The 27,035-nt window shown below is 50.4% G+C and overlaps 2 protein-coding genes across 2 annotated transcripts in view; both read right to left on the bottom strand.

The window, feature by feature from the left end:
- TMEM63A (transmembrane protein 63A) overlaps positions 1-15,609 on the bottom strand; it is a 38,733-nt gene extending 23,124 nt beyond the window's left edge. Inside the window, exons 1-7 of the mRNA XM_084793859.1 lie at positions 15,354-15,609; positions 10,310-10,508; positions 6,939-7,018; positions 3,919-3,982; positions 2,921-2,958; positions 1,073-1,215; positions 202-253 (exon numbers count right to left, since the gene is read on the bottom strand). Of these exons, the coding sequence (XP_084649985.1) occupies positions 202-253; positions 1,073-1,215; positions 2,921-2,958; positions 3,919-3,982; positions 6,939-7,018; positions 10,310-10,495 (563 nt within the window). The 5' untranslated portion in view covers positions 10,496-10,508; positions 15,354-15,609. The remainder of the gene's footprint in view (positions 1-201; positions 254-1,072; positions 1,216-2,920; positions 2,959-3,918; positions 3,983-6,938; positions 7,019-10,309; positions 10,509-15,353) is intronic.
- Positions 15,610-18,354: 2,745 nt separating this feature from the next.
- On the bottom strand, positions 18,355-21,748 carry LOC311596635 (left-right determination factor 1-like; the record flags this gene model as incomplete). The annotated part of the gene is made up of 5 exons (XM_084780279.1): positions 18,355-19,140; positions 19,673-19,918; positions 20,108-20,451; positions 20,534-20,736; positions 21,499-21,748. 5 exons carry the CDS (start codon positions 21,746-21,748, stop codon positions 18,771-18,773), a joined length of 1,413 nt encoding a protein of 470 aa, XP_084636405.1. The 3' UTR covers positions 18,355-18,770.
- Positions 21,749-27,035: the final 5,287 nt, after the last annotated feature.

A 27,035-nucleotide genomic window follows, 5' to 3' on the forward strand; every position in this document is an offset into this window, starting at 1 on the left:
CAATGCTCCTTGTCAGCCAGTAAATACTTCGGAGAGATCCCTATTCTTACACGGGGCTCTAAGCCTCCTGCAAAACAAAAGCTTCCCAGGACATGTTCCCAGCACAGCACAGCACAGCAACACAGCAGCTTTGGGGTGTTTGTAGCCTTCTCTAGGCTCCCAAACCAGCCTCCTTTGGTGGTCACCAGGCTCCATACTCACTCCGTCTGCAAGTTTGCTATCGTCGTCCTCCCAAAGCTGTATGGGTCTTTATCTGCAGAGAAGACAAGACTTAGTTCTAGGGGCACAGTGAGAAACCAGGAAGGGGCGCAGCTGAGCTTGGTTTATATAGTTCTACAGCTCAGGGGAGGCACAGTACAGGATGCCCGGAGGACAGTGACATCATCCCGTCAACCTGCTAAAGCTCCGTCAGCCAGGGCCCAATGCTACAGCTCCCCAAGCCAGCAAAGTCAGAGCTGAAGCTCATCTGGCCCTGAGGTTTGTTTTAAAGATGCTTTGATGATAATTAGAAGCATCCTTGGTCGTTACCAACAAGAAGGCTGAGAGCCACTCGATGTCACAAGTGGATCTGGGATGGCCTTTGGAAGACAGGGAGATATAACTCCACAGTGGCTGGGACTGAGTTTCACAGACATCTTTCGGGTCCACGAATGGTGGCCTCCAAGCTTGAGTAAGGACAGGAGCCTGAAGTAGGGGTGGTGGCTTTACTTATAATCCCAACACTCAGGAGGGTGAGGGAGGGTTAGCCTGGACCACATAGTAGGATCTTGTCTCAGAAAATAAGCAAAAACACACTTGCTGAAACCCGCCCAATCCTATAGCCCTAGTGGTTGGTTGCTTTGTCAAGTTTTTCCATCCTTACATAGAACCAAAAGTTGATGTTTAAGAGGTCCCAGCTCCCGGCCCAGATTTGAATATTCTCCTCTAGATCTTTCTTTGGATGATAATTTTCCTAAAGTCACCCTAAGACGGTCTCACATCCCCCCAGGGGCTCCTCTACCAAAAAGTCCCTCCCTTAGAGCCAACCCCCTGCTCCATGCCAGCCCAGACGACGGCCGAGAAAGGGGCTCACCCAGCAAGTCTCCTGAGAGGTTGACAGGCAAGATGACACACAGGGACAGGAAGCTGATCACCACCAACAGGCAGATAATATGCCTCTGGAAGGACAGGTAGTGGATAGCATCCTCCCCACACCACTCCAGGATCTGGTCATCACTGGTCAAGACACACAGAGGCACTCTCAACAGACAGCAGCAGGAGGCCAGGCCTGCAAGGCCTTGTGTGCATGAAGTATTCCCCAATTCTCGTGACTATTGTAGGGGACAGTGGGCCATCTTCAGTCCCAGCACTGCGCCCTCAGCAAACATCCAGTTGCTAAAGAGACGCCTGAGTCCCCATGGTACAATGGATGGAGGAGGCATGTGGATACAACGTTTCCACAATCCCTACTTGCTTCTTCCACGGCAAGATGGCTACTGAAGGCTGCTTTGGGAATGCAATGCATTTGTACCCAGGCCCTCTTCCTCACTGTCTCCCTGGCCCCCAACCCCAGGATGGGCTGGGAGAAGGAGGCAAGCCACACTTCCCTGCCGTGGCTGTTCTACCTATTTTTCCCCATTCTTCACACAGAGGGCTTCCAAGGCTGGAGACCATGAAAGCCCTGTGTGATAGAGCCAGAGATGCAAGCCTGCAAGCATGGGAAAAGTGAATTTACACAGCCCCGGCACAGGCTCCGCAACCAGGCACCTTACTACAGATTGGCACAGTCACATCTGAATGGGCCCAGAACTAGCTGCCCTCATCCCGCCTCATCTCCATGGCGGAGCTCATGGATGCCATGAACACAACGACATCCTATGCCCATGGATGCTCACTGACAGGCCCATGTCATGCTTGCTCAGAGTTTCAGTCCAGCATAAGCTTGGCAATTAACACCTGCTCACCTCCAAGCAAGCCACGCACACACTCAGCTGCTTCTTCTTGCTTCTTAAAGTCCAATGGCTTCTCCCTGTGGCCCCTCCCTCCTGCCAACAACCTCAGGTACAACTGCCACCAAACTCCCACTGATCTCCCACTCAAACTCAGGTGGAAAAACTGAGGCCCTGAGAGAGGAACTTAATACCCCCAAGCCAATGTGTTTCATCAATTCTACGATGCCCTTTTCTTTTATATTATGTAACCTAATTTAGGTTTTGCAGGGGCATTTTTTGCTTTACTTTAGGTAGGAACTTTTCTACTTGATATTTAACACTGATTAGATATAGTCAGGAACGCTGCCAGACAAGTTTATATGTATCGGAAAGGATGAGAAGTGGGGAAATAGGCTGGGTGGTGGTGGCGCACACCTTTAGTCCCAGCATTAGGGAGGCAGAGACAGCCAGATCTCTGAGTTCGAGGCCAGCCTGGTCTACAAAGAGAGTTCCAGGACAGCCAGGGTTACACAGAGAAACCCTGTTTCAAAAAACAGCAACAAAACAACAACGACAACAACAACAAAAGGGCAGGGAGGAATAAATATATTTAGCTAAGGGTTGGAGATACAGCTAAGGGTTGGAGAACAGAAGTAGGTTCCTACTCTGCATGAAGTCCTGGGTTCAATTCTATATTCATTTGGCCACCTCATTTGGTGCAAAAGTCTATCACTAGATTCAAGAACTTTTAAAGTCAAACTGCAATTTGGGGATCCCTGAGTTCCAGTAGGACCTGTGAACCCTAAAGGCCTCCTTTGCCCCTGTGCTCTGACTACAGGGACTTCCCAGCCACTTTTTTTTTTCCCTAGCCCCTACACACTGTTTGGATCCTGAACTGGAAAAGTATAAGAGACACCACCCAAAGATCAAACATCTCAGCCACTTCCTCCTGAACGGCCAAGCACCCACACAAAGTCACATGCCCCAGCAGACGGCCCTATCTTACTCACTGCAGGCGGAAGATGGCCGTCAGCCAGGGGCAGCATCCCTGCAGAGGGAGAGCAGGTGTTAGCACCCAATATCCATGTCCTTGGGAGGTGGACACAATCCCATCTTTGAGATTAAATCACCATTCCACTTCTAGCTGTGTAAAACAGGATTCCCCTTCCCTTATGCCCTCATTCTTTGTGAGACACAACTCTATGGTGGACAGGGATTAAAAAATAAATAAAATAATAATAAAAAGACACAACCCTGTAACTGGAAGGCTGGCTAAAACCTCTCAAGTTTTGCCAGTCAGTGGCATTACATAAGCTCCAGGATCAAATTGCAAAACTTCAATCAAGAGCTGGGATAAGCCATGTGGGCTTCTGTGAAATTATTTCCAAATGGCAGGAAAAGTGGGACAAAAACAGGAACAAGTCTAGTGAGTTGGAAAGCAGCCCAGAGCAGGCCTTTGAGAGGGCAAGAAGTATACGTAGGCGCTATGATCTCCTGTGCCTTACTACTCCATGAAGGTAGCCTGTTACCAGCTGGGAAAGACAAATATTTGTCCATCACTCATTCAACAGTGACTAAATGCCTACCAGATATCTAGTGCTGAGGACAAGGCTGTATGAGGTTCCTGCCCACGTTTGGCTCAAAACCTAGCAAACAAGTCAATCATTAGCTTGAACACAAGAGCCATTAGTTTAAGAAGCAGGTAACCCATGTGCCAGAGACACGGTGCTGGCAAAGCCCAGGGGATTCACAGCCCGTTCTGCCTGCAAAGTTAATGGAGCCTTACAGTGAGGGATCATTTAGCCCCTGGCTCCTTCCAGGTACTTCTGAGTCCTCCTGTTTCTGTTTCTATCGAGGGGAGCTCTCCCCAGAGCTGACCACTCACAGACCACAGTGCTGTTAGTCACTAGACCAGGAGTTCAACTGCCTGGACCTCCATCAATCATTACTGCCAGGCCATACCCTCTGCCCTTCGAGCCAGGAAAACAACCATCCCTTAGATACCAACCAGCTCATTTTCAAAGTCTTGTTGCCCTGAGGACGAAGACGACAATCTCTGGAATCTGGCCTCACTGGAGACAAAAGGAAGAAAAAAAAAAAAGATTAATCATTCTAAAATTCCAAAAGGTTGAATATACATATCCAATATTTTGCTTTTATTGTTATTGTTGTTTTGTTTTGTTTTTCTAGATAGGGTTTCTCTGTATAACAGCACTGGCTGTCCTAGACTGGATTTGTAGACCAGGCTGGCCTTGAACTCACAAAGATCCACCTGCCTCTGCCTCCCAGTGCTGGGATTAAAAGCATGCGCCACTACGCCCTGCTCGTCAATATTTTTGCTTTCTAACCCTGAGTTCAGAATCAAAGCTACTAACTCTTTGTGGTTGCAGCAAATATAAGCTGCTCTAAAGAAACAGAGATGGAGGCAACGCCCACAAACTTCTGTGGCATGAAACTCTGTGTTGTACGGGCTGTGCAGGGGGACAGGGCATAGAGGGACCATGTTGTACGAGCTGTGCCGGGGGACAGGGCATAGAGGGACACCATGTTGTACGGGCTGTGCCGGGGGACAGGGCATAGAGGGACACCATGTTGTATGGGCTGTGCCAGGGGACAGGGCATAGAGGGACACCATGTTGTATGGGCTGTGCTGAGGACATGGCATCGAGGGACCATGCCAACGTGCACATCCTCCCTGGTCCACCTACACACATTTCTGGGTGTTGCCTGTTTTCAGTACGTTTCCTAACACAGCCAAGTGAATTTATAAGCTGTGTTTTACCGAACCATAGTGACTAGGATAATAGGCAATAGGTGATTCCAGAGAAAAAGCCTGAGAAAGAGCAGACCCGGGAACAAGAAGGGAGCAGGTAAACAAAGTGCCCCTGCACCCAGGAAGTAGTTAAGGAAAAGTAAGAATGCTTATAAGGCCTCATCACTGGAATGGGTCCACTTCAAAACACATACATATGAGGCTGGAGAGATGGCTCAGTGGTTAAGAGCGCTGGCTGCTCTTCCAGAGGACCTGGGTTCAATCCCCAGCACCCACATGGAGGCTCACAACCATCTGTATCTCCAGTTTCAGAGGCCCCGACACCCTCTTGTGGATGTCCTCCTCTGGCTTTTGTGGGCACCAGGCACACAGTAGTGCACAGACAAGTGTGTGTGCAAAACACACATACATGCACACATTTAAAAAAAAAAAAAAGACTAGCCAGGTGTGATGGCGCACGCCTTTAATCCAGCACACAGGAGGCAGAGGCAAGTGGATTGCTGTGAGTTCAAGGCCAGCCAGGTCTTCAAAGCAAGCCTAGGACAGCCAAGGTTACACAGAGAAACCCTGTTTCGAAAAACTACAAAAATAAATAAATAAATAAATAAAATAAAAGACACAGGTGCATGCCTGCACAGTGTGTTTTATCTAATTTAAGATGCCAGTGGTAATCAGATGCATAATTTTCCTAATGAATCATTAAGAAAGAAACAATGGTGCCAATTAAGCTATAATTGATAATAATCAAATACTGGTCATGCTGGTACACATCTGTAATCATCCCAGTATTCACCTGAAGGTTGAGGCAGGGGGATCCCAGGTTCAAAGAAGGCCAGCCCTGGAGGCCAGAGCACAGGAGACAGTGTCCCAAAAATAAATAAATAAATAAGTTCCAACGGTGACAAAATGCTAATGTGTGCAGTGTACATCTCAGAGTGAATGAACTGACATGTTAGATATGATGTGTGTGTGTGTGTGTGTGTGTGTGTGTGTGCGCGTGCGCGCGCGTGTGTCTTTATGTGCATGCATTCAGGTGCAGACATACGTGTGCACACACATGTGGCAACCAGGGGCCAACACTTGGCACCTTCCTCAGTTTTTCTTTATGCTGTTTTGAGAGAGTCTCTCACTGAACCTGGAGCTGTGGCCACGGTGTGTAAGATAGGGCGTGAGTAAACTGTCAGGTGCTGCTTGAGCTCCTGAAAAGCTGGCTCTGCAGCTGTTCATCCTACTCCTTGCCCCGTCGCAGGCCCCTCTCCAGTTCTGTGACATGGAGGAAAGAGAGTAGCAAAATACCCCAAGTGTGAAAGGACCTATCCTTAACAGTTAGAAAGTAAGCCATTCCCACCGCCTCTCCTGGGAGGGCCCACTCTGAGCAGGAACTGCTGAGAGGATCTTCTGGGGGCGGGGAAGCATCTCTCTAAATGTGCCTTCCTTCCCCACCCATCCCACTATGGCACATTTCAGAAGCTGAGGCAATGACCGTGAGCCCCAGGGACAGAACTGGGAGTGGGGTACCTGACGTGTCCCGTTCACTTCATGCTGCCCCATCTGACACAAGGTCCAGAGGTTCACAGCAACCAGCCTGAACAGGAAAGTCTGGTTCTGGGACTCAGCATTAGTAACGTACACAGAACTGTCCCTACCCGGTGCAGAACCGGAAGGGCCTGAGGTCTGGCCCGAGAGCCTGTGTTTTGTTAACAGGCTTGTCCGACTTGAGCCCTGACCAGGAAGGAAGGAGGGAAGTTTCCTCACACCTGCCTTCCTTCTTGATCACTAAGCCAGCAGCCCCAGTGCAAGTTCGCTCACTTCAGATATGTTGCTCTCAGAGAGACGTATCCAAGGTGAACAAGAAAATGTCACCTCCTCCCCTGGTGACAAAAAAAATAATAAAAATAAAAATAAAAAAACTAAAAGAAATGAGGATCTCCACAGTCTAAAACCAGAGCCGAGGGAGAGAGCGGATCTCCAGGCCTTGGTTTCCAGGGAGCACAGTTCTAAGCAGCAAAGCCTCACAGGGGTCTTCAGTGACCAACAGCTCCTGGCATAGGCCTGGCTCCAGCCCATCCCAGAAACACACATCCATAAACATACATACATACACACATATACATGCACACACATGTAAGCATACATGCACCTCCATAAACACATATGTGCACAATGCACACACATCCATACATAACACTCACACTAAGAGGAATGCACAGATGTGCTCACATTCTAGATAAAGAGCTTTGTCCTGCTCTATTTACCTGCCTGCTTCTGATACCAGGGCTATGCGGCCATAATCCCAGAATCTTCTCCTTATGATGGAAAACACCAGGATTAAAACCTGAAAGGAGAAGAGAAACCAAGTCATGTACACTGGCTGGGCTCTGGGGCAGCCAGACTCAGCAGGTTAGAGGACTCCACCCGGCCCAGAAAGAGCACACAGGCCAATGGCCTGACACCTTCCTCTACTCCTCCATCCACCTGCGCCCATGTCACCGAGGCTGTCATGCTGCTGCAGGCTTGGGTGGAGTCTCCCAGTCAAGCCCACCAGCCACAGCAGACCCCAAGGCAGAAGGGGAGGTCTAGCCTCACAAGAGTGGAAAAGCTGCTCCCCTCTTTACTTGACCCCAAAACCCCATTCTTAGAGACAAGCTCTCCATAGATTGCCCAGGCTGGCCTCTAAGTGCTGAGCTCAGTTGACCCTCCAGTCTCAGCCTATGGTAGCTGGGACTGCAGATGTGCATCCGGCTTTTTTGTTCGTTTGTTTGTTTGCTTGTTTTTTGAGACAGGGTTTCTCTGTGTCTTTGCCTGTCCTGGGTTTGCTTTGTAGACCAGGCTGGCCTCAAACTCACAGAGACCCTACCTCTGCCTCCCGAGTGTTGGGATTAAAGGAGTATACCACCACGGCCAGCCTGGTTTCTTTTTTTCTTTTCTTTTTTTTTTTTACATTTTAATTTATTTTGTGTCAGATACTTTGCATTTGTTTCTCCTCAAAGCAAGCTTGCAGATCCCACACAGCAAGTGTATCCAGTGAACCTGTCATGTCCTGGCACTCTAGGCTGCCCCAACCCCAGAGGTCTGGGACAGATGAACAGGCCTGTGTGACACCAACAACCCCAGGTCTGCCTGTTAGCTCCAGATGTCTGAGATGCCCACCTGCCCCCTCAGGCCTTTTCCTTCCAGTGCAACCTACACAGGCTCGTTTGAGATTCAGAGAGAGAAGCATCTCAGTTGGCACAGGCTTGCGTGGTCTGGTCAGAAACTGGATTTATTTGTATTTATTCAGTCCTGCAGAGGGAACCTGGCACCTTAGATGCACTAGGTAAGGATCTATCGTTCAGCAGAGTCCCGGCCTAGGAACTGAACTTCAAGGGTAAGCGTTCTTTCCTTAAGGGAAATCCATAAGCTCTGAGTTTCTGTGGGATTTTCTTTCTGACTCACCTTGTTTTTAGAGTCAAGACGAGTCACACTGTATGTAGGGCAAACACAAACCCCTCAGCATTCCGTTACCTTCTGTCTGCCATTGCTGCCCCGCCTGTGTGCACACAGTGTGCACATCTCCACATCACCTAGGTCTTCTAAGACCCTCTGGCTCACACATGGCCCCTCACTTTACTCTCTAAATTCCTGCAATAAAAATCCATTTAGAAGCCAGGCATGGTGGCACACCTTTAATCTCAGCACTCAGGAGGCAGAGGCAGGCGGATCTCTGTGAGTTCGAGGCCAGCCTGGTCTACAAAGGGAGTCCAGAACAGCCAGGGCTACACAGAGAAACTCTGTCTCAAAAAAAACCACAACACACACACACACACACACACACACACGCCTTTTAAAATCTATGGTTGTGTAAGCTTGTCATGCTAGCTATTTGAGGAGCTGAGGCAGCACTGTCTGAGGCCAAGAGCTCAGAGATCAGCTTCAGCAACATACTCAGAACCTGTCTCTCAAGGGGGGAAAAATCACTTCTACCAGCAGAATCTAGATGAAAGGACCTTCTTCCTAAACAGCTTTCCAACACAGCCAGGCCCAATTAGTCCTTTCCAGACCCCTCACCTTAGCCTAGCTCTCCTCATCCTGAAGACATAGTAACCCTACCCCCTTTCAGTATACTGCCACACCCCGCTTGCTCCTCCCTCTTGGCCAAGGCCCACACGCATGGATGACTTTTTCTTCCTGTCAGTAGGATGGCGCTGGGAATAGAAGTAGGAACCCCTAGTTCCTGAAAGCCAATGTGGTAATATGCAGTTTCCTCTATCAACCCTGATAAGCAACAGTGTAGCAAACCTCAGGAGCAACAATGTTGATCTTGCTCCTAGGAAACAAATTTAGGTCATGTTTAGAGTCAGCAGGCATGGGCATGGGAGTGGGCGTAGGCTCCCTCCGCTCCTGCCTGGCAGGGACTGAGGTCCTCTGACTACCGACCGCCTGCCTCATCCTAGCTTCCCCACTCACCTAGCTACCTGCCTCAGGCAGACGTAGGCTGTGAAATCCCCTTCCAACCAACCTAGTGTCTCTGCTCTTAGAAGCTGGGGTCAAGGAGCCACTGCTCTGGGGGTGTTTGTGAAAAGACAGTGCGTGTGAACCTCAATAAATCTAAACTAGTCAGGCTGGGATGTGAGTCAATAGGAAAGTCCTTGAGGAGCGCACAAGGCCTGGGTTCTATCCCTAAAGCAAAACAAAACATCCTCTCTCTCTCTCTCTCTCTCTCTCTCTCTCTCTCTCTCTCTCTCCATTGTTGAGTCACTGCAAACATAATGACACCTGTTTCAAATTAGAAGAATCTTTGTGAACAGAAAATTGACATTAAAGAAAGGGACATGTGTCCCCAAAGGTCAGCTCTAAGAACCTATTTCTGAGCCCGGCGCTGTGGCGCATGCCTTTAATCCCAGCACTCTGTGAGCCAGAGGCAGTCAGATTTCTGTGAGTTCGGGACCAGCCTGGTCTACAATGCGAGTCCAGGACAGTCAAGGCTACACAGAGAAACAGTCTTTTGGTTTTGTTTTTTTTGTTTGTTTGTTTGTTTTGTTGTTTGTTTTTAATTTATTATGTATACAGTGTTGTATTTGCATGTACACCTGCAGGCCAGAAGAAGGTGTCAGATCCCATTATAGATGATTATGATCCAACATGTGGGTGCTGGGAATTGAACTCAGGACCTCTGGAAAAGAAGTCAATGCTCTTAACCTCTGAGCCATCTCTCCAATCCCTGAGAAATTTTTTTTTTGTTTGTTTGTTTGTTTTGTTTTGCTTTGCTTTTAATCTATTTCTGGTTCTTGAAAGCCCCAGCATCCCAGGGCAACCAGAGGTGCCACTCACACACTAGAAGTTTCTCTAGCCACGGTCCATACTCTCCATTCATATCTCAAGCCACCCACCCTGAGGGCCAGTTACAAGACAGGCCTGGCTAGTGGCTGCGCAATCTGGATCACAATCACACCAACACACAAGGCCTTACTCAATCCCCAGATCCTCTGAGGAAGAGGCCATTACAATGGTTCCGGAACTCACAATCTATCTACCACATGCGCAGGGTCACAGAGCACACACAGGTGTGGGTGCCTACGTCATGAGAGTTTCCTAGAAGGCCCTAGAGAATAAAGGGTTAAGCACATAACCAAGAGGGGGCGCTTACCAGGAAGCAGCTGACATCTATGAGCAGGACAGTGGGGATGCCTCCGAAGGTGACCCCCTGGAGCACCGTGCTGTTTTTTGCTGAGTTGTAACAGTAGGAGTCATTGGGACGGTCCCCAAGGCCCAGGCGCTCACGGATGGACACAGCCTTGGATGGCCAGGGATCCAGGAGTGGGGAGCTGGTCATTATGCTTGACTCCCTAGGGAGCAAGAAGTGTAAGATGAGGTGTGAACTTGCAGTTTCTCCAGCCAGTGCGGCCATAGGCAAAGGTAAGTGTCCCTCTCACCCCCACCCAGGTGGAGCACCTGAAACCTCCAGCATAGAATCCAGAGAGCTGGACATCACACCACTGTGCCTGGGAGAGTCCACGGAGACCAGCTCCATGTATGAGAACAGCCCAGATGGTCAGACTAGATGACCCGCCCAGGGACACTATGAGCAGATGCCCCAAAAAGGGGTAAATGAGGTGAAGGGGCGGGAGTGGTCAGAGGTAGCCACCAGGCACTGAAATTCCCCTGGCTTCAAGTACTGCTGGGAAAATAACTCCTGCAAGGGGCCTCAGGCATCCAGAAACAGGTAGGCAAAGACTGGGAAGAGGGAGCCTCCAAAGCCAGCAAATCCGGAAGCGAACACCCAGGAACACTGTTGACCCATCAGAGCCAAGGGCAAGAGCCCACTGCAACCATGCTCAGAATTGTCAAAGCCAGGACCTTCAAGACGGTCAACTTGATGCTCTTGGAATCCAAGTTCCAGAAATTTAATAGCCACCCATCTCCCAAACCAAGAAACTGGGTGCATCAGGATCAAACCAGAAACCCTGACTCCTAGAGCCTGGCTCTCCCCGCAGAGAGGCAAACGTGGGAGGTGGGAGGGGCAGCCAGAGAGGAGAGGCCCAGGCCCTGTCCTGGGCGAGGCTCAGGGCTAAGCAGGCCCCAGCTCCACCCTCTTCTGTTTGCACCTCCCCTCTAACAGAAGGCTCAGTGTTTCAAACAGGCACAGCTGCATGCTGGGTGCTGAGTCCTCCCCGGGCTCCCAGAACCCCTGGCAAATCTAATGGAAATCTCTAGAGTGTGTCCCCTGGCACGGAAGCCTGAAGACTTTGGTGTCTGGGTTCTGGCCTGATTTTTCACGTCATTTATGAGTGGAGAGTCACTAAGAAAGCACCCTCCTTCACAGGCTCCCTTCCTCCCCAAATCTGCTTAAATTGTAATTCTCAGAGGACTTCCTCAAAGTCTGTTTCTTCCAGCTGCTAGAGAGGCAGAAGTATTGGGAAAGGAAAAGGAGGCATAGAGAGCCAAAGCAGGTGTCTGAACTACCTGATGTGCTAGAGGGTGCTCGGGGTCAGGTGGAGGTAGGGTCACAATTCTGACTCCTGACACTGTTGTGCAGAAACACACAGACACACAAACACGCACACAGGTGCACACACACACACACACACACACACACACACACACACACACACACGCCAGAGTAGACTCATACTCAAACATATGCCTGCACAGAGTCACACATGCCAACACTCAAGTCTTGCCTGTACAGACTCACAGATGCAATGCACGAATGCACATGTGAGTGAGGGAGCGCACGCATGCGCGCACACACACACACACACACACACACACACACACACACACACCTGATAGGAATCGAGGGAAGGATGGGGCAGGCAGGCCTGAGGAATGGATCATTCCCTCCCCCTATAAGGAACTTGCAGGGGCTGAAGGAAGAAGTGTGCTGCGCATATGGTGCCATTGCCACGGGTTAGTGGCTGTGAACAGCAATGAATGTCACCTCCAACCTTGGAGCTGAAGTTCCTGCTTTCTGTCCTTTAAACTTCACCCAGAGGAGCAAGGAAGGGTCTCAGGAGGCCTACAATCCCAGTAGGAGGAGACAGGAGAATCAGGATCACAAGGCTACATAGAAAGCTTGAGACTGCCAGGCATGGTGGCGCACGCCTTTAATTCCAGCACTCGGGAGGCAGAGGCAGGCGGATCACTGTGAGTTCGAGGTCGGCCTGGTCTACAAAGCGAGTCCAGGATAGCCAAGGCTACAAGGAGAGACCCTGTCTTGAAAAACCAAAAAAATAAAAAAGAAAGAAAGAAAAAAGCTTGAGACCTGGCTCCAGGCTCAGTGCTGACACTCCTGGAACTTGTGGAAATCTCCACATACAGCTGTTTTAAAGGGGGGGAAAAATCCCCAGGATGCCAGCACTTCGAAACATCCCTGCCTGGTGATGCAAGTTCTTTCTGTCGCCACACTTAGCACACACACACAGTAAGGAGGAAGGACCGTGGATGTCTGCTGGAGGAGTCCTCAGCTGGATCAACCCCCAGCAGCTCCCCAGTGCCACTGAGTCGGGCCTCAGGACTGTTTCTCATCTGCTAGGCCGTCCACTCTGACCTGCCCCTGCAGCACCAACCTTCACAAACTGACCTACAGCAACACAGATGCCCCCAGTGTCACAGAAGTGACAAAGGAGCCACCCTCTTTCCAGTTCAGGAATTCAGAACAGAGACCCTTCTGCGCTGTTCCTACCCTCAGACCTGTCCAACTGTCTCTTGTCCACATGCCCATTTTCTGGTCTTGCCCAGTGAGTTTCTTCCTACCTGGCTCTTCCCCTAAACTCCTAGACTGAGACCTCCACATCTCCTAGTGCACATCGGCACTGCCCTGTTCCTCTTTCTTTACCCAGCGGCACCTGCAGCTCCAGCCTCTTAGCCAGTGGTTTGAGGCCTTGCTAAAGTCAGGAGGGGCCCCTCTCCCACAGAAGTCCAGTGGCTATGGCCTAGAAATGGCATCCCAAGCCATGTCTTCAGACAGTCTCGGAGGGAGGGCCCTTGCAGCTCCCCAGGGCTCCCTAAAGCTAGGATTAGGGAAAGGGGACCGCCCCCAGAACAAACAAGGAAGGCTTGGAACTGAAAAAGGAAAAACATCCTCATAAATGTTCACAGAAGGAGCATTGTCCCAGGGAAGGGAGGTGCCTTTGTGGTGGTACTGGCAGCGGTGGGAAGGGTCAATCCCCAAAGTCACTGCTCCAGAGGCCTGGAGAAAGAGAGAAGCCTTGGCCCTCAGGAGGGGCCCTGTGGCTCCCCATCGCTAACGGCATCCCAGGAGAATTTACAAAGTTTGGTAAGAACTAAGGGAGAGTGGGTGTGGTGGTGCAGCTTATTTAACTCCAACATTCAGCAGGAGCAGGCAGGTGACTCTCTGTGTAATAAGACCCTGACTTAAGAGGATCTGACACCCTCACACAGACACACATGCAGGAAAAATATAAATTCACATAAAATAAAAATAAATGCTGAGTGTGGTGGCACACGCCTTTAATCCCAGTACTCGGGAGGCAGAGGCAGGCGAATCTCTGTGAATTCGAGGTCTTCAAAGCGAGTCCAGGACAGCCAAAGCTACACAGAGAAACCCTGACCAAAAAAAAAAAAAAAAGAAAGAAAAGAAAAGAAAAAAAAAAAGAAATGAATCACTGAAAACAAAACAAAAGGAAGGAACTAAGAGAGATCAGCCAACCATTAAGACAGCAAGGGCAAGAGGTCAGGTCCAGTCACTGGCCTCCTCAGCCAGGTGGCCTGTTCTGCCTCATGCAGACACCAAGGGCAGCTGCTGTGTCTCAAGGTCCCCCTCCCCCCCCAAAGGCCAGAATCAGGGAAATCAAATACAGCAGAGCAAACAAGAAACGCTTAAAACGTGAAAAGATGAAGAGGCAAGTGAAGGCAACCTTTGGGGCCCACAGTCTCAGACCTCACTCAGCTCCTGCTGCCAAGGGCAACCTGTGCCCACTCACCGACTGCACGGAAAGTCAGCGGCTGCTACTGGAAGGGACACTACCTAGGCTCTCCATGAGCCGGCCCTTTCTTGCTCTGAGAGGGCAGGTGGGAGCACACCCACCAAGGAGCAGCCAGGCCAGGCTGAGAAGGCTCTGGAAAGAAGTCAAAGTAGCGCACTAAAGGCTAAGAATGTGGCTCCGAGGGAAGTGCATGCCGAGGATGCGCAAAGCTATGTTCCAACCCCATCACAACAAGAGTTAGGAGAGAATGGTCCTTTAAAAAAAAAAAAGTGGGGCTAGGGGCTGGAGAGGTGGCTTAGCGGTTAAGCACTGGCTTTTCTTCCGGAGGACCCAGGTTCAATTCCCAGTAACCACATGGCAGCTCACAACTGTCTGGAATACCAGCTCTGGGGATCTGACACCTTCACACAGAAATACATATTCAAATATCGAAAAATACAAATTCACGTATAAATAAATCTTTCTTTAAAAAGCGGTTAGTCACTGTGGCCTCAGGAGCCCTGCCTGGGTGCATACTCCTTGAAGTAGTCATCCTGCCACAGTTAACGAAACCAATGCTCAGCACCCCGACGTCTCATTCCCATCCCAAACCCTCGACAGGGCAGGCCCTGGAACCCAGCCAGAGCTTCAGGACAGAAAAGATGTACCCAGGCCTTTTGCAAAAGTCCCCACAGCTGTCGATCCCCTGTTTGGGACTGAAAGACAGCAACTCCACCCCCACACGAGGTCTCAGGTAGCCAGGCTTATCAGGTCTGGCTAAGTTGCCCGATGTGGTTTCTTTACCGTCCCAGCTCTCCCAGCCCTCCCCAACACCCAGCCCCAGCGAGGCCCTCCTCCGAGTCCCAAGGCTTCCTCTACCAGATGATACCAAGGAAAGAGGGAGTGGTTAACTAGACAGTGCGAAGCCCGCGCTAGCCGGGTCTAGCCTCGTACGGAATTAAAGAAAAAAAGGGCTCTGAGGCCGCACTTAGAGTTAGGCGGGGAGATCGAACCACGCAGACTAACTCCAAAGCCGGCAGAGGAGTAGGGAGGGATAGGTCCCCACGCAGCCATGGGCTGTCAGGAAGTCCCTGCGGCGCGGGGTTTGATTGGGCATTCTCTAGCCACCCACTCCACCACTGTCTCCCGACAGCCGCCGGGGAAGGCGACCCGAGGCGCATCGCCCCGCCTGGACCCCGGCCAGGGCGTCCAGGGAGCGGCCGACAGCGACCTCCCCTTATTCGGCCCCCTTTCCCACTTTACCTGCGGCGGCGGCGCGCGCCCCGGGGAGTGGTCTGTCCGCACCTGGCGGGGCGGGGCTGCGTCCCCGCCACTTAAAAGTTACAAAGTGAAACTCCTGCTCCTCTTGCACATGCGCAGAGCGTGTCCACGCGTTACCTAATTTGGACTCTTCGCCCGCGCCGGCGCCAGCTGGACCGCGAGGACTGTGCGCTGGCCAGTGAGCCCCTCTGTTGTTTTCTAAAGTCGGTTCACGCGTGGCCGTCCTCGCCGAGGTCTATGGGCGGGACCGGACCAGCTAACGCCCACAAAGCCTGGAGAGGAAGTCTCCGGACTGTCGTTCCTTTGTGCCCCAGCACATTGGGCCGAGCCTAGGATGGCCGCTGGAGAGCATCTGCAAAGTTCGTGATCAGCCCTGTGTGGGGTTGAATGTCCCCAGAAACTAATAAGCAGACCCAGTTGGGGCACAGGGCAGGGGAGTACTGGGGCACAGTGGACCTACCCTGCTCCCAGCTATAGCCACAGAGAACGCTGCGTGGTAAGGAGCTGGTACCTTGGAAGTTCCAAGGCTTTATCCTGCCCTAAATAAAGTATGGCATTTTCAGCGTTTCCCGGAACCACATGTTACTGCTCCGCCCCAGGCTGCTAGTGTCTCTAACTGGGGCCAAACACACTGAGCGTCAGGTGTGTTCTGGCTGGGGCTTGGATATTTCCAGCAGACCAGTGGCCTCTGTACATGCTCTGCGCCCTCACCCAGGGCAAGACCGGCGCTGGACGTGCTGTGGGGTGGGGTGGGTGGAGTGCAGACCATGGAGGGGGCCGCTGCTGCAAACTACCCACTTGCAAGCCTCAGTTTCCACAAGGAAAAGAGTGCAAGCAAAGCTTGCTGTCGAGACCTTGCCAGCACTAACCACCTCCACCCCTCAATGACCTCACTTGTGTGTCTGGGCTTTCATCTTCTTCTGTAACGATAAAAATAATCCTCGCAGCCTCCCTGTCCCTGATTCTAGCCAGCCTGTGGCTATCTGAAACAGGATGTCTCTTTCCTCTCTGTTCTCTGTCTGTCTCTTCTGGCTTCCAGCATTTCTCCCTTAAGCACCTAGCTAACAGTCATTTCCCAGAACTTCCCTCTGTCCTTGTCATCCCTTAGCTCTGCCTGACCATGTCCCTGTTCTGCTACTGCCATCGTTAAGGACCCCACAGCTGGCTTCTCTGGGTCCCTGGTTGTAGTCCTCTGGTCATTCCCCTGGCTCCTCAGATGGGCTCTGCCTGATCTTCTCCCTGCTCCCACTTCACACATTTTGTTGATGATGCTGACACCTGCCTAGCCTGTGCCCTGGGGGTCTAGCCTCAGGTATATTAGGGTTGTTGGCACTACTACCAAAGAAAAGAAACGGTCGGGGCCCTTGATAATGGACGGAAAGGCTTTCTATGTCTGCTCCTCGGTAGGTTACAGTTGTCTCAAGGTCCGGAGAAGGCTGTGATGGATGAGGGTGCATGAAGTGGCTAAACACAGCAAAGTGATAAACTAGGGCCTAGAGATGTAGCTCACATTGGCAGAGCGCTTGGGTAGCATGCCTGAAGGCATTCATTTGGTCCCCAGTGACACAAAGCCAGTCACGGTGGTACCCGCCTGTGATCACAACACTCAGGATGTGGAAGCCGGAGGATGAGAAGTTCAAGGTCTAAGGCAACAGGATGGCTCTGTGGGTAAAGGCGCTGGCCGTGAAAGCCTGACTAGCTGAGTCTGCCCCCAGAGCCCACTGTTGAGGGAGAGAGCCAGTCCCCAAAAGTTTCCATCTGACTTCCATAGCACATGCTAGTGCGTGCACACACACACTTGGGAGGCAAAGACAGGCCAATACAGACTAGACTAGAGATTATAGAATTTGCAGCCAACGGCTGTGCAGACTGGCAGGGAAACTAAGAGGTCCATTCCCTGGGCTGAGCCTCTGTACACTTGGCATCCTACCATGTCACAGACGATGCTGTGAATAGCGCCTCCTGTATCAGTCTAAGGGAAGTGAGCCCTTTGATTTTTTTCTTTTCTTTTTCCATTTTCCTTTCCTTTCCTTTCCTTTCCTTTTATTTTATTTTATTTTTTGTTTTGTTTTTCGAGACAAGGTTTCTTTCTATGTGTAGCCTTGGCTGTCCTAGGCTTGCTTTGTAGACCAGGCTGTCCTCGAACTCACAGTGATCTGCCTGCCTCTGCCTCCTGAGTGCTGAGATTAAAGGCATGCGCTACCATGCCTGGCTTTTTTTTTTTAAACGAAAGTTTGACATTGTAGTGATGACTGGCTTGTAACTCACTATGTTGACTAGGATAGCCTCAGATCCAGAGACCTGGCTGCCTCTGCTGGGATTAAAGGTGCATACTACCACACCTGGCTTGATAAATTTCTTTCTTTCTTATTTTTTTTTAGTTTTGTTTTTTGAGACAGAGTTTCTCTATGTAGCCTTGGCTGTCCTGAACTCTCTTTGTAGACCAGGCTGGCCTAGAACTCACAGCGTTCCACCTGCCTCTGCCTCTGGAGTATAGTGCTGAGATTAAAGCCATGAGCCACAACCACCCGGCAAGTTTCTTTTTTCCAAATGTAACTAGAATTGAAATAAAATCCCAATCGCTGGGCCCAAAAAAGCCAAAACATCAATAGCAAAAACACTTTTTATTTCAGTTCTGAAAAACAAACACCACAGACTGTGTTCCGAGTGAATATCAGTATTCAGTCTTGCCTTCCTTTATTATTGAGACTTCGATCAAGTCTTAGCTTAATCAAGCTCTTTAGTTCTCAGTCCCAGAACTTTCTTTTTCTGCCTCAATTTGCACAACTGTGGTTAAAAATAAGAAAACAAGCCCAGCGGTGGTGGCATGTGCTTCTAATCCCAGCACTTGGGAGGCAGAGGCAGGAGAATTGTTGTGAGTTCAAGGCCAGCCTGGTCTACGGAGTGAGTTCAAGGACAGCCAGAGCTACATAAAGAAAGTTTGTCTCAAGAAAAAAAAAAAAAAAGGAGGGCAGGGAAGAAATAAAAAGTTACAAAACATATTTTATTTACATCTAGCAAGGTCCACATTACCTAGGTTGGGGATGTTGGGTACACTTGGGTCTTAGGTCCAGAGTCAAAACTGGGGCTCAGTCTAGATCCAGTGACAGGTTAAGGGAACAATGACAATTAGGAATTCTGTCCTTAGCTTACAGTAACTATACATGTAAGTGCTTAGCGTATAGTGCAGTGGACAGTATGAAGGACAGAAGTGACTAGGCAAGGCCCCCTAGTGTCCAGCGAGTCGTGTTCCTTGAAGGCTGGTTTCCGAGGAAGGAAATGCAGAGCACACAAGGAGCATTTGCCTAGCAGGGATTCAGAATCCCCCCTCTCTCGTAGCATAATGAGCACTTCTGATACACATGAAAGCCACATCCTTGGGGAGGCCACACCCTGTGCCTATGGCTCCAGCTTCCTGGGAATGAGCGCCCCATCCGAGGCACAGCTACACGTCTGCACCCTCATGTTGGGCAGGCTGACTACCTGAGGTCTGGTCCTGCCTCCCTCCTTCACGCTGACAATCAAGGGCAGGGAGGTCATCTCTGAAGCAATGCACTGCCGCGGGCCCAGAAACGGCCACATGATGGTCAGGGCCTCTGGTGGCTGCAGGCAGCTGCCCACACACTCGTAGGTCAGGAAGCCTGGGGGCTCCAGGATCCAATTCTCAGCCCACTTCAACCCCTGCAGGTCCAGGTACATCTCCTGGCGACAGCATCTCGTCGTGCCTTCTGTCACCACCTGGGCCTCAGAGTCACAGTTGCCTTGAGCTCTGTGGGGGGTGAGAAGTCAGCGGTCAGCTGAGAAGGCTGAGATGGGCCAGGTGGGAGGGAGACTTAAGATCTAGCTCCGAGGGTATTCAAGAATTGGGCTGCTCGGGAGGTAGAGGCAGGTGGATCGCTGTGAGTTTGAAGCTGGCCTGGTCTACAACACGAGTCCAGGACAGCCAAGGCTAACACAGAGAGACCCTGTCTCAAAAAAACAAAAAAACAAACAAAAACTAATAATAATAATAATAATAATAATAATAATAATTGGGCTGAGTGTATAGCTCATTGGGAGCAATTTTCTGGCCTAGATTCCAACCCTAGTGCCAGCAAAGGAAACGAGTGAATATTGGTTACTTATGTGGGGGTGGACAGCTAAGAATTGAAAAATAAATAATATTTACTAGGGGCTTTCTAGTAGTCAGAGGAAGACTTTTCTAAGTAGTCTCACACTGTGAAAATTTGCCATTTCAGAGTTAAGTCAAATTCCCCATTTGTCTCTCGATTTCGCTTATCAATTTAACCCACAGCACCTACCCATAGTCCTTGAGGTCCAGCGTGTGCAGCTCCAGCTGTGGCTCGCCCCGCCCCTCCTCGCCCGGCGGCCCCTGCTCTGCAAAGCGGACCAACTTGTGGGCGCTCCAGGTCCCCGGACCCAGATGCTCCCTCTGCACCGACACCTGGAGCAGCAGCGGCTGCCTTGGCCGGCTCAGCTGCTGCCAGAAGTTCACGGCCTCGGTCACGTCGAAGGCCTTCCAGCCGCTCTCGTGGATGGAAACAAGCCTGAGACACAACCGCGAGCATGTCAGGCGAGGAGACCCTGGAGGTGTCTGTCCAGTCCCCACCCCCCAGCAAAGCCGAGCGGAACTCCCCAACTTACACACACACACACACACACACACACACACACACACACACACACACACACACACACACACACACACACACACACACACCCCTTACAGCCTATACCTGGAGTCGATGAGGGCGGTGCGGTTGGAGCCGTCGTCGCGGAAGCGCAGCCATTCAATGGTGACCCGAGCCCTGGCACTGTAAGGGGACAGCCTCTTTTGCCTCCGGAGAGCGGTTCTGGGGACCGGCTCCTGGAACAGCCGCAGCACCGCCTGCACCAGCTCGCTGTTGGGCGGCAGCCGCTGCTCCATGCCAAACACTAGCAGGTGTGTAGAGGTCTCTGACACCAGGAACCTGCCTGCCACCTCTGTAGACATGGACAGAGTCAGCCGAGCTTCCACAGGCACCAGATAACCTCCCCGGCCCAAGGCCCAAAGCCGATGGCTAAGACTCTTTGGTAATCCCTCGGGGGGGGGGGGGATTGAGAGTAGTTCCTTATCCAGGAACTGTAAATTTTGCAATGAGGCCCTGAATGCTAAAAATAACCGTCGGGGTTGTGTCTTTTTTATTAGCACTTCCACCTTTGGTGGTGGCGTTGGAACCCTGTGCAAGGAAAGAGCTGGCGGGGTTCAGGAAGGCAGCAATGCTGGGTTCTTCCGGGAAGGTTTCCAGAGAAGGTGGGTCGGGGGAGTACAGAGTCAAGCTGCAGAGACTAGAGCTTCCAAGGCCGATAGTGGAACTGTGCCTTTCTGAAGGGGCAGACCCTCTTGTGAGGGCTTCTGTTCAGTGACATGTCCATAAAAGAGGAACCGACATCTGTGAACATCTTTGTCAGCACTGCTGAACCCTGGGGCAAATGTTAAGGACGTGTCACATTCCTAGGTCACAGCAGCCGGTGTTCCCTAACACCTGAGGCTATAGGATAGCAGGAGGCTCACCGCACCTGTTCTCAGCAGTGACCTCCATTGCCGGTTAAGAACCTGCATCCTTATGTGTCCAGGCCTCAGTACAATAGGACAGTAAGTTTGTAGGTGTGGCTTTACCCCTGAGGGCTGAGTCCAGTGGATACCAGTGTGCTCTCTCTCTCACTTTTCCAAACTTTCTGTTACCCAGACACACACACACACACACACACACACACACACACACACACATTCTCTGTCTATGGCAAGACACAGCTACTATTTCAGATGGTGATCCTGGGAAATTCCTCCTGGCCTTGACCTCTCCAGAGGCTCTGTTTTCCTCCATTCTCCTCCTCACCTCTACTCTGAATTTACCAGCAAGTGCAGCCTCTGCCCTTTTCCTATCTGGAGGGTTCTTCAACCAGAGCCCCAGTGCCCACCCCAGCCACCCTCCCATACCTGCTCCCTTCTAACCACTGCCTCAGACTGCATCCTCCATGCTTTCCACTCTGAGCCCCACCACAGCAAGGACCCATTGACAGCACAGGTGGAGAGCCTGATCAGTCTGCCTTTCCTAGAGACCGAGGACAAGAGGGGAGGGCTTACCTTGAAAGTTCTGGCTGAATCTCTTCCCTCGGGAGCGGCTGGCATGGCTGTGCTGCAGCAGAGCCACATACTGGGCTCTCACGTGAGAGGGGATAGCCATGCCTTCCACATCGGCCTTATCCAAGATGGGTGGTTCATTAAGCTGCAGCTGCTGCAGGAGACTGCCCAGGAGCTGCTCCCCAGTCAGGGCTGCCCCAGGGCTGGCCAGTGACAGGGCCCAGAGCGCCCAGCAGAGCCTCAGGACATGCATGGTGTTGCCCAGGAGGAGAAGGAGCAGTGGGTGTGTGTATCCCTGAGGTGTCTTGAAAGGGTCTCGAGTCTACTGAGGGCTGGTGCAGACCAGCTTTATAGCTGGCCCAGGGGTGGGGGGCAGGGAAGGAGGAGGAGAGAGGTCACACCCCTGGGACCTCCTGGGAGCTCAGCATGAAACAAGCCCCTGAGCCCTGAGGAGGGGCTGTCTAGAAAGGACACAAAAGCCTGTCTGGACGGAGCACATCTGGTCACCACTGTCTGTCAGTCATATACCTCAACAGCGACTTAAGGGTGCCTGACCAATTAAGACGTTCAGAGTTGGGGGTGGTAGCGGGTCAGTGGTAGAGCCCTGAATTCAATCCCAGCATGTGCTGGGAGGCAGATTCTGGAGAAGATGTAGAGGGCTCGTTCTCTGCTGGATGCCAGGTCCCGGTGTCTGGAATGTGTGCCTACAGCCTTGTTCATTGCTGCTTCCAACCCCTGGAAAGAACCAGATGTCAATCAACACCTGGGCTCTCCAACTGACTTGCTTCCCAGTACACCTGGCCAGGTGTTCAAATGACTTCTGGGGCTGATAAGAGCCAGCATGTCCTACTTTGGGAGGAGCGGGGGACCTTCCGTGGCTAGAAAGCCTGGGACTGGCTGGAGCCCCATCCTTTCCTTTGCTTGCTGCACGGGAGGCAGAGTTGAAAGTCCACCCTCTCCCAACTTTTGAGCCAAGAGAACAGCCGCTCAGAGAAGGGGCAACATAGTTAACGTCAGTGCCCATACAGTCACTGCTTTCTCTATCTCCAATTGTTTCTGCCAAGTCCTGCCCAGGCACTTGAGAACCAGGTGGACTCAGTGCACTGTGTGGCTGGGGTGGGGACACGGTATGTGTGGCTATAGGCTGGGGTCTACTAAGCCTTCCCCAAGACAGCTCCGATAGACACCTGAGTGTGGATTTGTGGATTGGCAAGCTGGTCGAAGAACTGTTCTGAAGAAATCAAATTGAGCAACCAGCCAGGGATAAATAAAACCAGGACTGAATTTGGGGGCATGCTTACACCAGTATATGCTTCATTGTTTACCATTGATCTGCATTCCAGCTGAAGCTAGGGCTTTTATTTGCAGATTCTGACCATCTTAGTCTGGGGCTAAAAGGAGAAAGCCATCGTGGATTGTCCCTACGCGCCCTTTGTTATGCAGAAGCCCTGCTGCCTGGGGCTGACCCAGGTCAGGCTTCAGATGGGAAGTAGGCCCCAAACCAAGGCTTTGGCCTGTTCCAGGAGAGGGGACACCTGGTGCCTTTCCTGGCTCTAGGCCAGTGCTAAGGGCTCCGGGGAAGGCAGAGGCCTAATCATGCTGGGGATGAGGCCTGAGGGAAGAGAGAAGCCTGGTGTCTTCCACCAGCCTCCTGTGATCTGACTCCAAACAGAGGTTGGGCTGCCAGGTGAGAGCAAGAGCAAAACACTGCAATTGGACCAGGAGTCATTTGGGGACTTCCAGAGTTAGGACCATCTGGACCTCTGAGGTCAGGGAAGCCAAAGTCCAGGACAGGAGGGCTGGAGAGATGGCTCAATGGTTAAGCCACCTGCTCTTCCAGAGGTCCTGAGTTCAATTCCCAGCAACCACATGGTGGTTCACAACCATCTGTAATGTGATCTGATGCCCTCTTCTGGCCTACAGGTAGGTGTACATGCAGGCAGGACACTGTATACATAATAATAAAAAATAAATTAAAAAAAAAAAAAGTCCAGGACAGAATTCCAGGCCAGCTCCCAGTGTCTGGGGTCCCCTTGTTGGGCACCAAGGCCAGCCCAGGTGCCACAGGTACCTGAGACTGTGTGGCTTCTGGGGACTGGTGCACAGGGACTTCCAGACCCACCCTGAGTGGTCTCCCTGTTCTCCCAGAGCACCTCAGCTTCCTAACCTTTCTTGTTCAAAGAAGAGGTTACATAGGGTTACTGTGTGCTCTGAGATCTTAGGCTATCTTCAGTGTGATGTAAGTCCCCTGTGGAGAAAATTAGGGGAAGGTACTTTTTACACCAGAAATTCTTCTGTTTAATCACGATGTCCACAGAGTTCTTGGTACACAATCGGTATTCAAGAAATGACAGCTGTCTCTGCCCTGTTGCCTTATTTGAGTGGTGAACGTTCTAAAATGTAAGCTGACTTTTTTTTTTTAAACTCTTTTGAAAATAATTAGAATTCTTCAACATTCAAATTCTGTGGAAGTGAATATAGGAAAAGACAGGCTCTTCTTTGGCCTTCCTGCTCATTTCACTTGTCTCTCTTACAAATAACAGGAAAATTAGTTTCATCATGAAGATTTCACTAATAGTCACTATTTGCACCTGTGGGGGGGGGTTGTTTTCTTTTCTTTTTTTTTTTTTTTTTTTTTTTTGCTTTTGTTTGTTTGTTTGTTTGTTTGGAGACAGGGTTTCTCCATGTAACCTTGGCTGTCCTGGACTCTGTAGACCAGGCTGGCTTCAAACTCACAGAGATCTGCCTGCCTCTGCCTCCCAAATGCTGGAATTACAGGCATGAGCCACCGCACCTGGCTTGCACTCGTGGTTTTTTTTTTATTCATATTACATCTCAATTGTTAGCCCTTCCCTTGTATCCTCCTATTCCTCCCTCCCTCCCGCTTCCCCCCTCCCCATGTTTTAAAAGCATGAAATATTTAGGTTTTTTAAAGTCATCTTTGCAGATTTGCGGGGCAAGTGTTGTTTAACTGGGTTTTCTGTCTGGATTTTGTGGGATATGTGTGAGGGGGGACAGAGAATGTTTTTATGTTCTGTCTAGTTTGCTGAGTCGTTTTTTTGCACAGTGCAGGGATTGAACCCAGGGCCTTAGGGATGCTCAGCATGTGCCTGCCACTAAGCTTTAGAGATGGGTTTCACTACACCCCATTGGCTAGAGCCTCCAGCTCCTGCATTTAAATGATTCCCCCACCTCAGCCTCCACAGAGGGCAAGAGCACATGTTTGGACCATCATCCCTGTTCCCAATTTTCTATTTTTTTTCCAAACTGTGTTTTTTTGTTTTTGTTTTGTTTTGTTTGAGACAGGGTTTCTCTGTGTAGCCTTGGCTATCCTGGGCTCCCTTTGTAGACCAGGCTGGCCTTGAACTCACAGTGATCTGCCTGCTTCTGCCTCCCGAGTGCTGGGATTAAGAGGCATGCGCCACCATGCCCAGCCCAAACTGTGTTTTTAATATTTGTTGTTTTTATGTTTTGTTTGGAGGTGGAGGCACAGATTACGGTATGTATGTGAACATCAGAGACCAACTGTCAAGAGGTGCTTCTCTCTTCCCACCATGTTGGTCCTGGAAATTGAACTCTGCTTGTCAGACTCCATGCCAAGCACCGTTATCCACTAACACATCTCACTGGTCCATATTTTAATTTTTTGAAGCTTTTGTGTACCCCCATAGGCTACATATTAAACACATTCCTTCTTGGGCCCCTCCCCCCCTCCTTTCTCTCCCTCCCCCCTCCTTTCTCTCCCTCCCCCCTTCCCATTGGTCCTCTTCATAACCCTAGACATTCCACTTTCATGACGCACGTATAGCATTCTTTGTACCTGCATATAATCTAGGAGCCAAAAATGGGAACAAATGTGTGATAACTGTGTCTCTAAGATTCAATTCCCCTAACAGGATCACATCCAGGTGTGTCAATTTTCCTCCAACTAGCATGATTTTGTTCTTCACACCTGGAGAAAACGTCTGTATATACACCACATTTTCCTTCTCCATTCCTCTGCTTTGAGTCGTCAGGGTTGGTTCCCTAACTCTGCCGTTGTGACTAGAGCTGCAATGAGCAGTGATGTGCAAGAGTCTCTGTGACGTGTCAACTTGAGTCCTTTGGGCAAATACCCAGGACGGCTTCAACTGACTCCTATGGGAATTTCCCTACTAGTTTTCTGGTTTGGTTTGGGTTTTGTTTTTTTTGTTTTTTTGTTTTTTTGTTTTTTTGTTTTGAGACAGGGTGTCTCTGTGTAACAGCCCAATGTCCTGGAATTTACTCTGTAGATCAGGCTGGCCTCGAAGTCATAGAGACCCTTCTGCCTCTGCCTCTGGAATGCTGGGATTAAAATCCTGTGCCACCACCTCCCAGCTCTTAAACTCCATACTGACTGGTTTACACTCTCAGCAGCAGTGGTTAAGGGTTCCTTTTCATCCACATCATCATCCACATCTGCCATTCATTTTCTTTTTTCCTCCCTCCCTTCCCAGGTACCCTTCCCATACTCTTCCCATACTCTTCCTACCACTTTCAGGATGATAGCCTCTTTTTTCTTTGATGATTTTGTTGCACACACTCACAAATATGTGCTGACCCTGTTTCTGTTGTTTGTGTGTGTGTGGTTTCAGTGGACAGTCAATAAGAGGGCTTATCCCTGGGAAAGGCTAACTCTCCCTCTCCCGACGGTCTCTAGTTACATGCAGTTTCGTCTAGGAGTAGGGCCATATGAGAATCTCACTCTTCGTGTTCACATGGCCCCAAGTTTATATCTTAACCAGTCCACTGAAAAGTCTCTCCCACCCAGAGCCTGCTCCCAGGAGACAGCCACCCCTGGTTGGATGGGTCCTGGAAGTCCACTTGTTTACCCTGACACTTAGCTTCAGTCTCTGCAATTAGACCTTATCGCTACTGTGAGCCCGGTGGCAATTAAGACACATTTGTAGCTTATTTCGTTATTTGCTTGTTTCAGTGCTGAGGATGGAATCTAGGGCCACCTGCATGCTAGGGATGTCTCTGTGTTCTAATGTTAGCAAGCATGAACAGACAGGAAGCATTACCATAACAACACACAACAATGTGGTTTTCCTTTTTAGGTACAAATGTAATGTCTATCAATTATATTAATATGTCTAATGTCTAATATGTATAATGTCTAATAATTATATTAATATAATATAATTATATTATATTCTCTGTTTCTCTCTGTGCCTCTGGCTCTCCCACTGGCATTTTCTCTCTCTCTCTCCCTCTCTCTCTCTCTCTCTCTCTCTCTCATTGTCTGTCTGTCTCTGTCTCTATCTCTCTTTGTCTCTCTGTCTCTGCCTCTTTCTCTCCCCTTCTTCCCCGCCCCTCCCCCCACCTCCAGTGTCAGGTATTACAGGCTAGGTTGACGCTCACTGTGCAGCCAGGGATGACTTTGAACTTCTCATCTTCCTGCCTCTGCCCCTCAAAACATGCAGGTCTGTGTGGTGTTGGGGATTGAACTCAGGGCCTCAGGTGTGCTAGGCAAGGACTCTACCAACTAAACTCCTTCCCAGCCCCTTGCTAATGATGTG

Source organism: Acomys minous (genome assembly GCF_964271855.1).
Source record: "Acomys minous genome assembly, chromosome: 1".
NCBI classification, from domain to species: Eukaryota; Metazoa; Chordata; class Mammalia; order Rodentia; family Muridae; genus Acomys; species Acomys minous.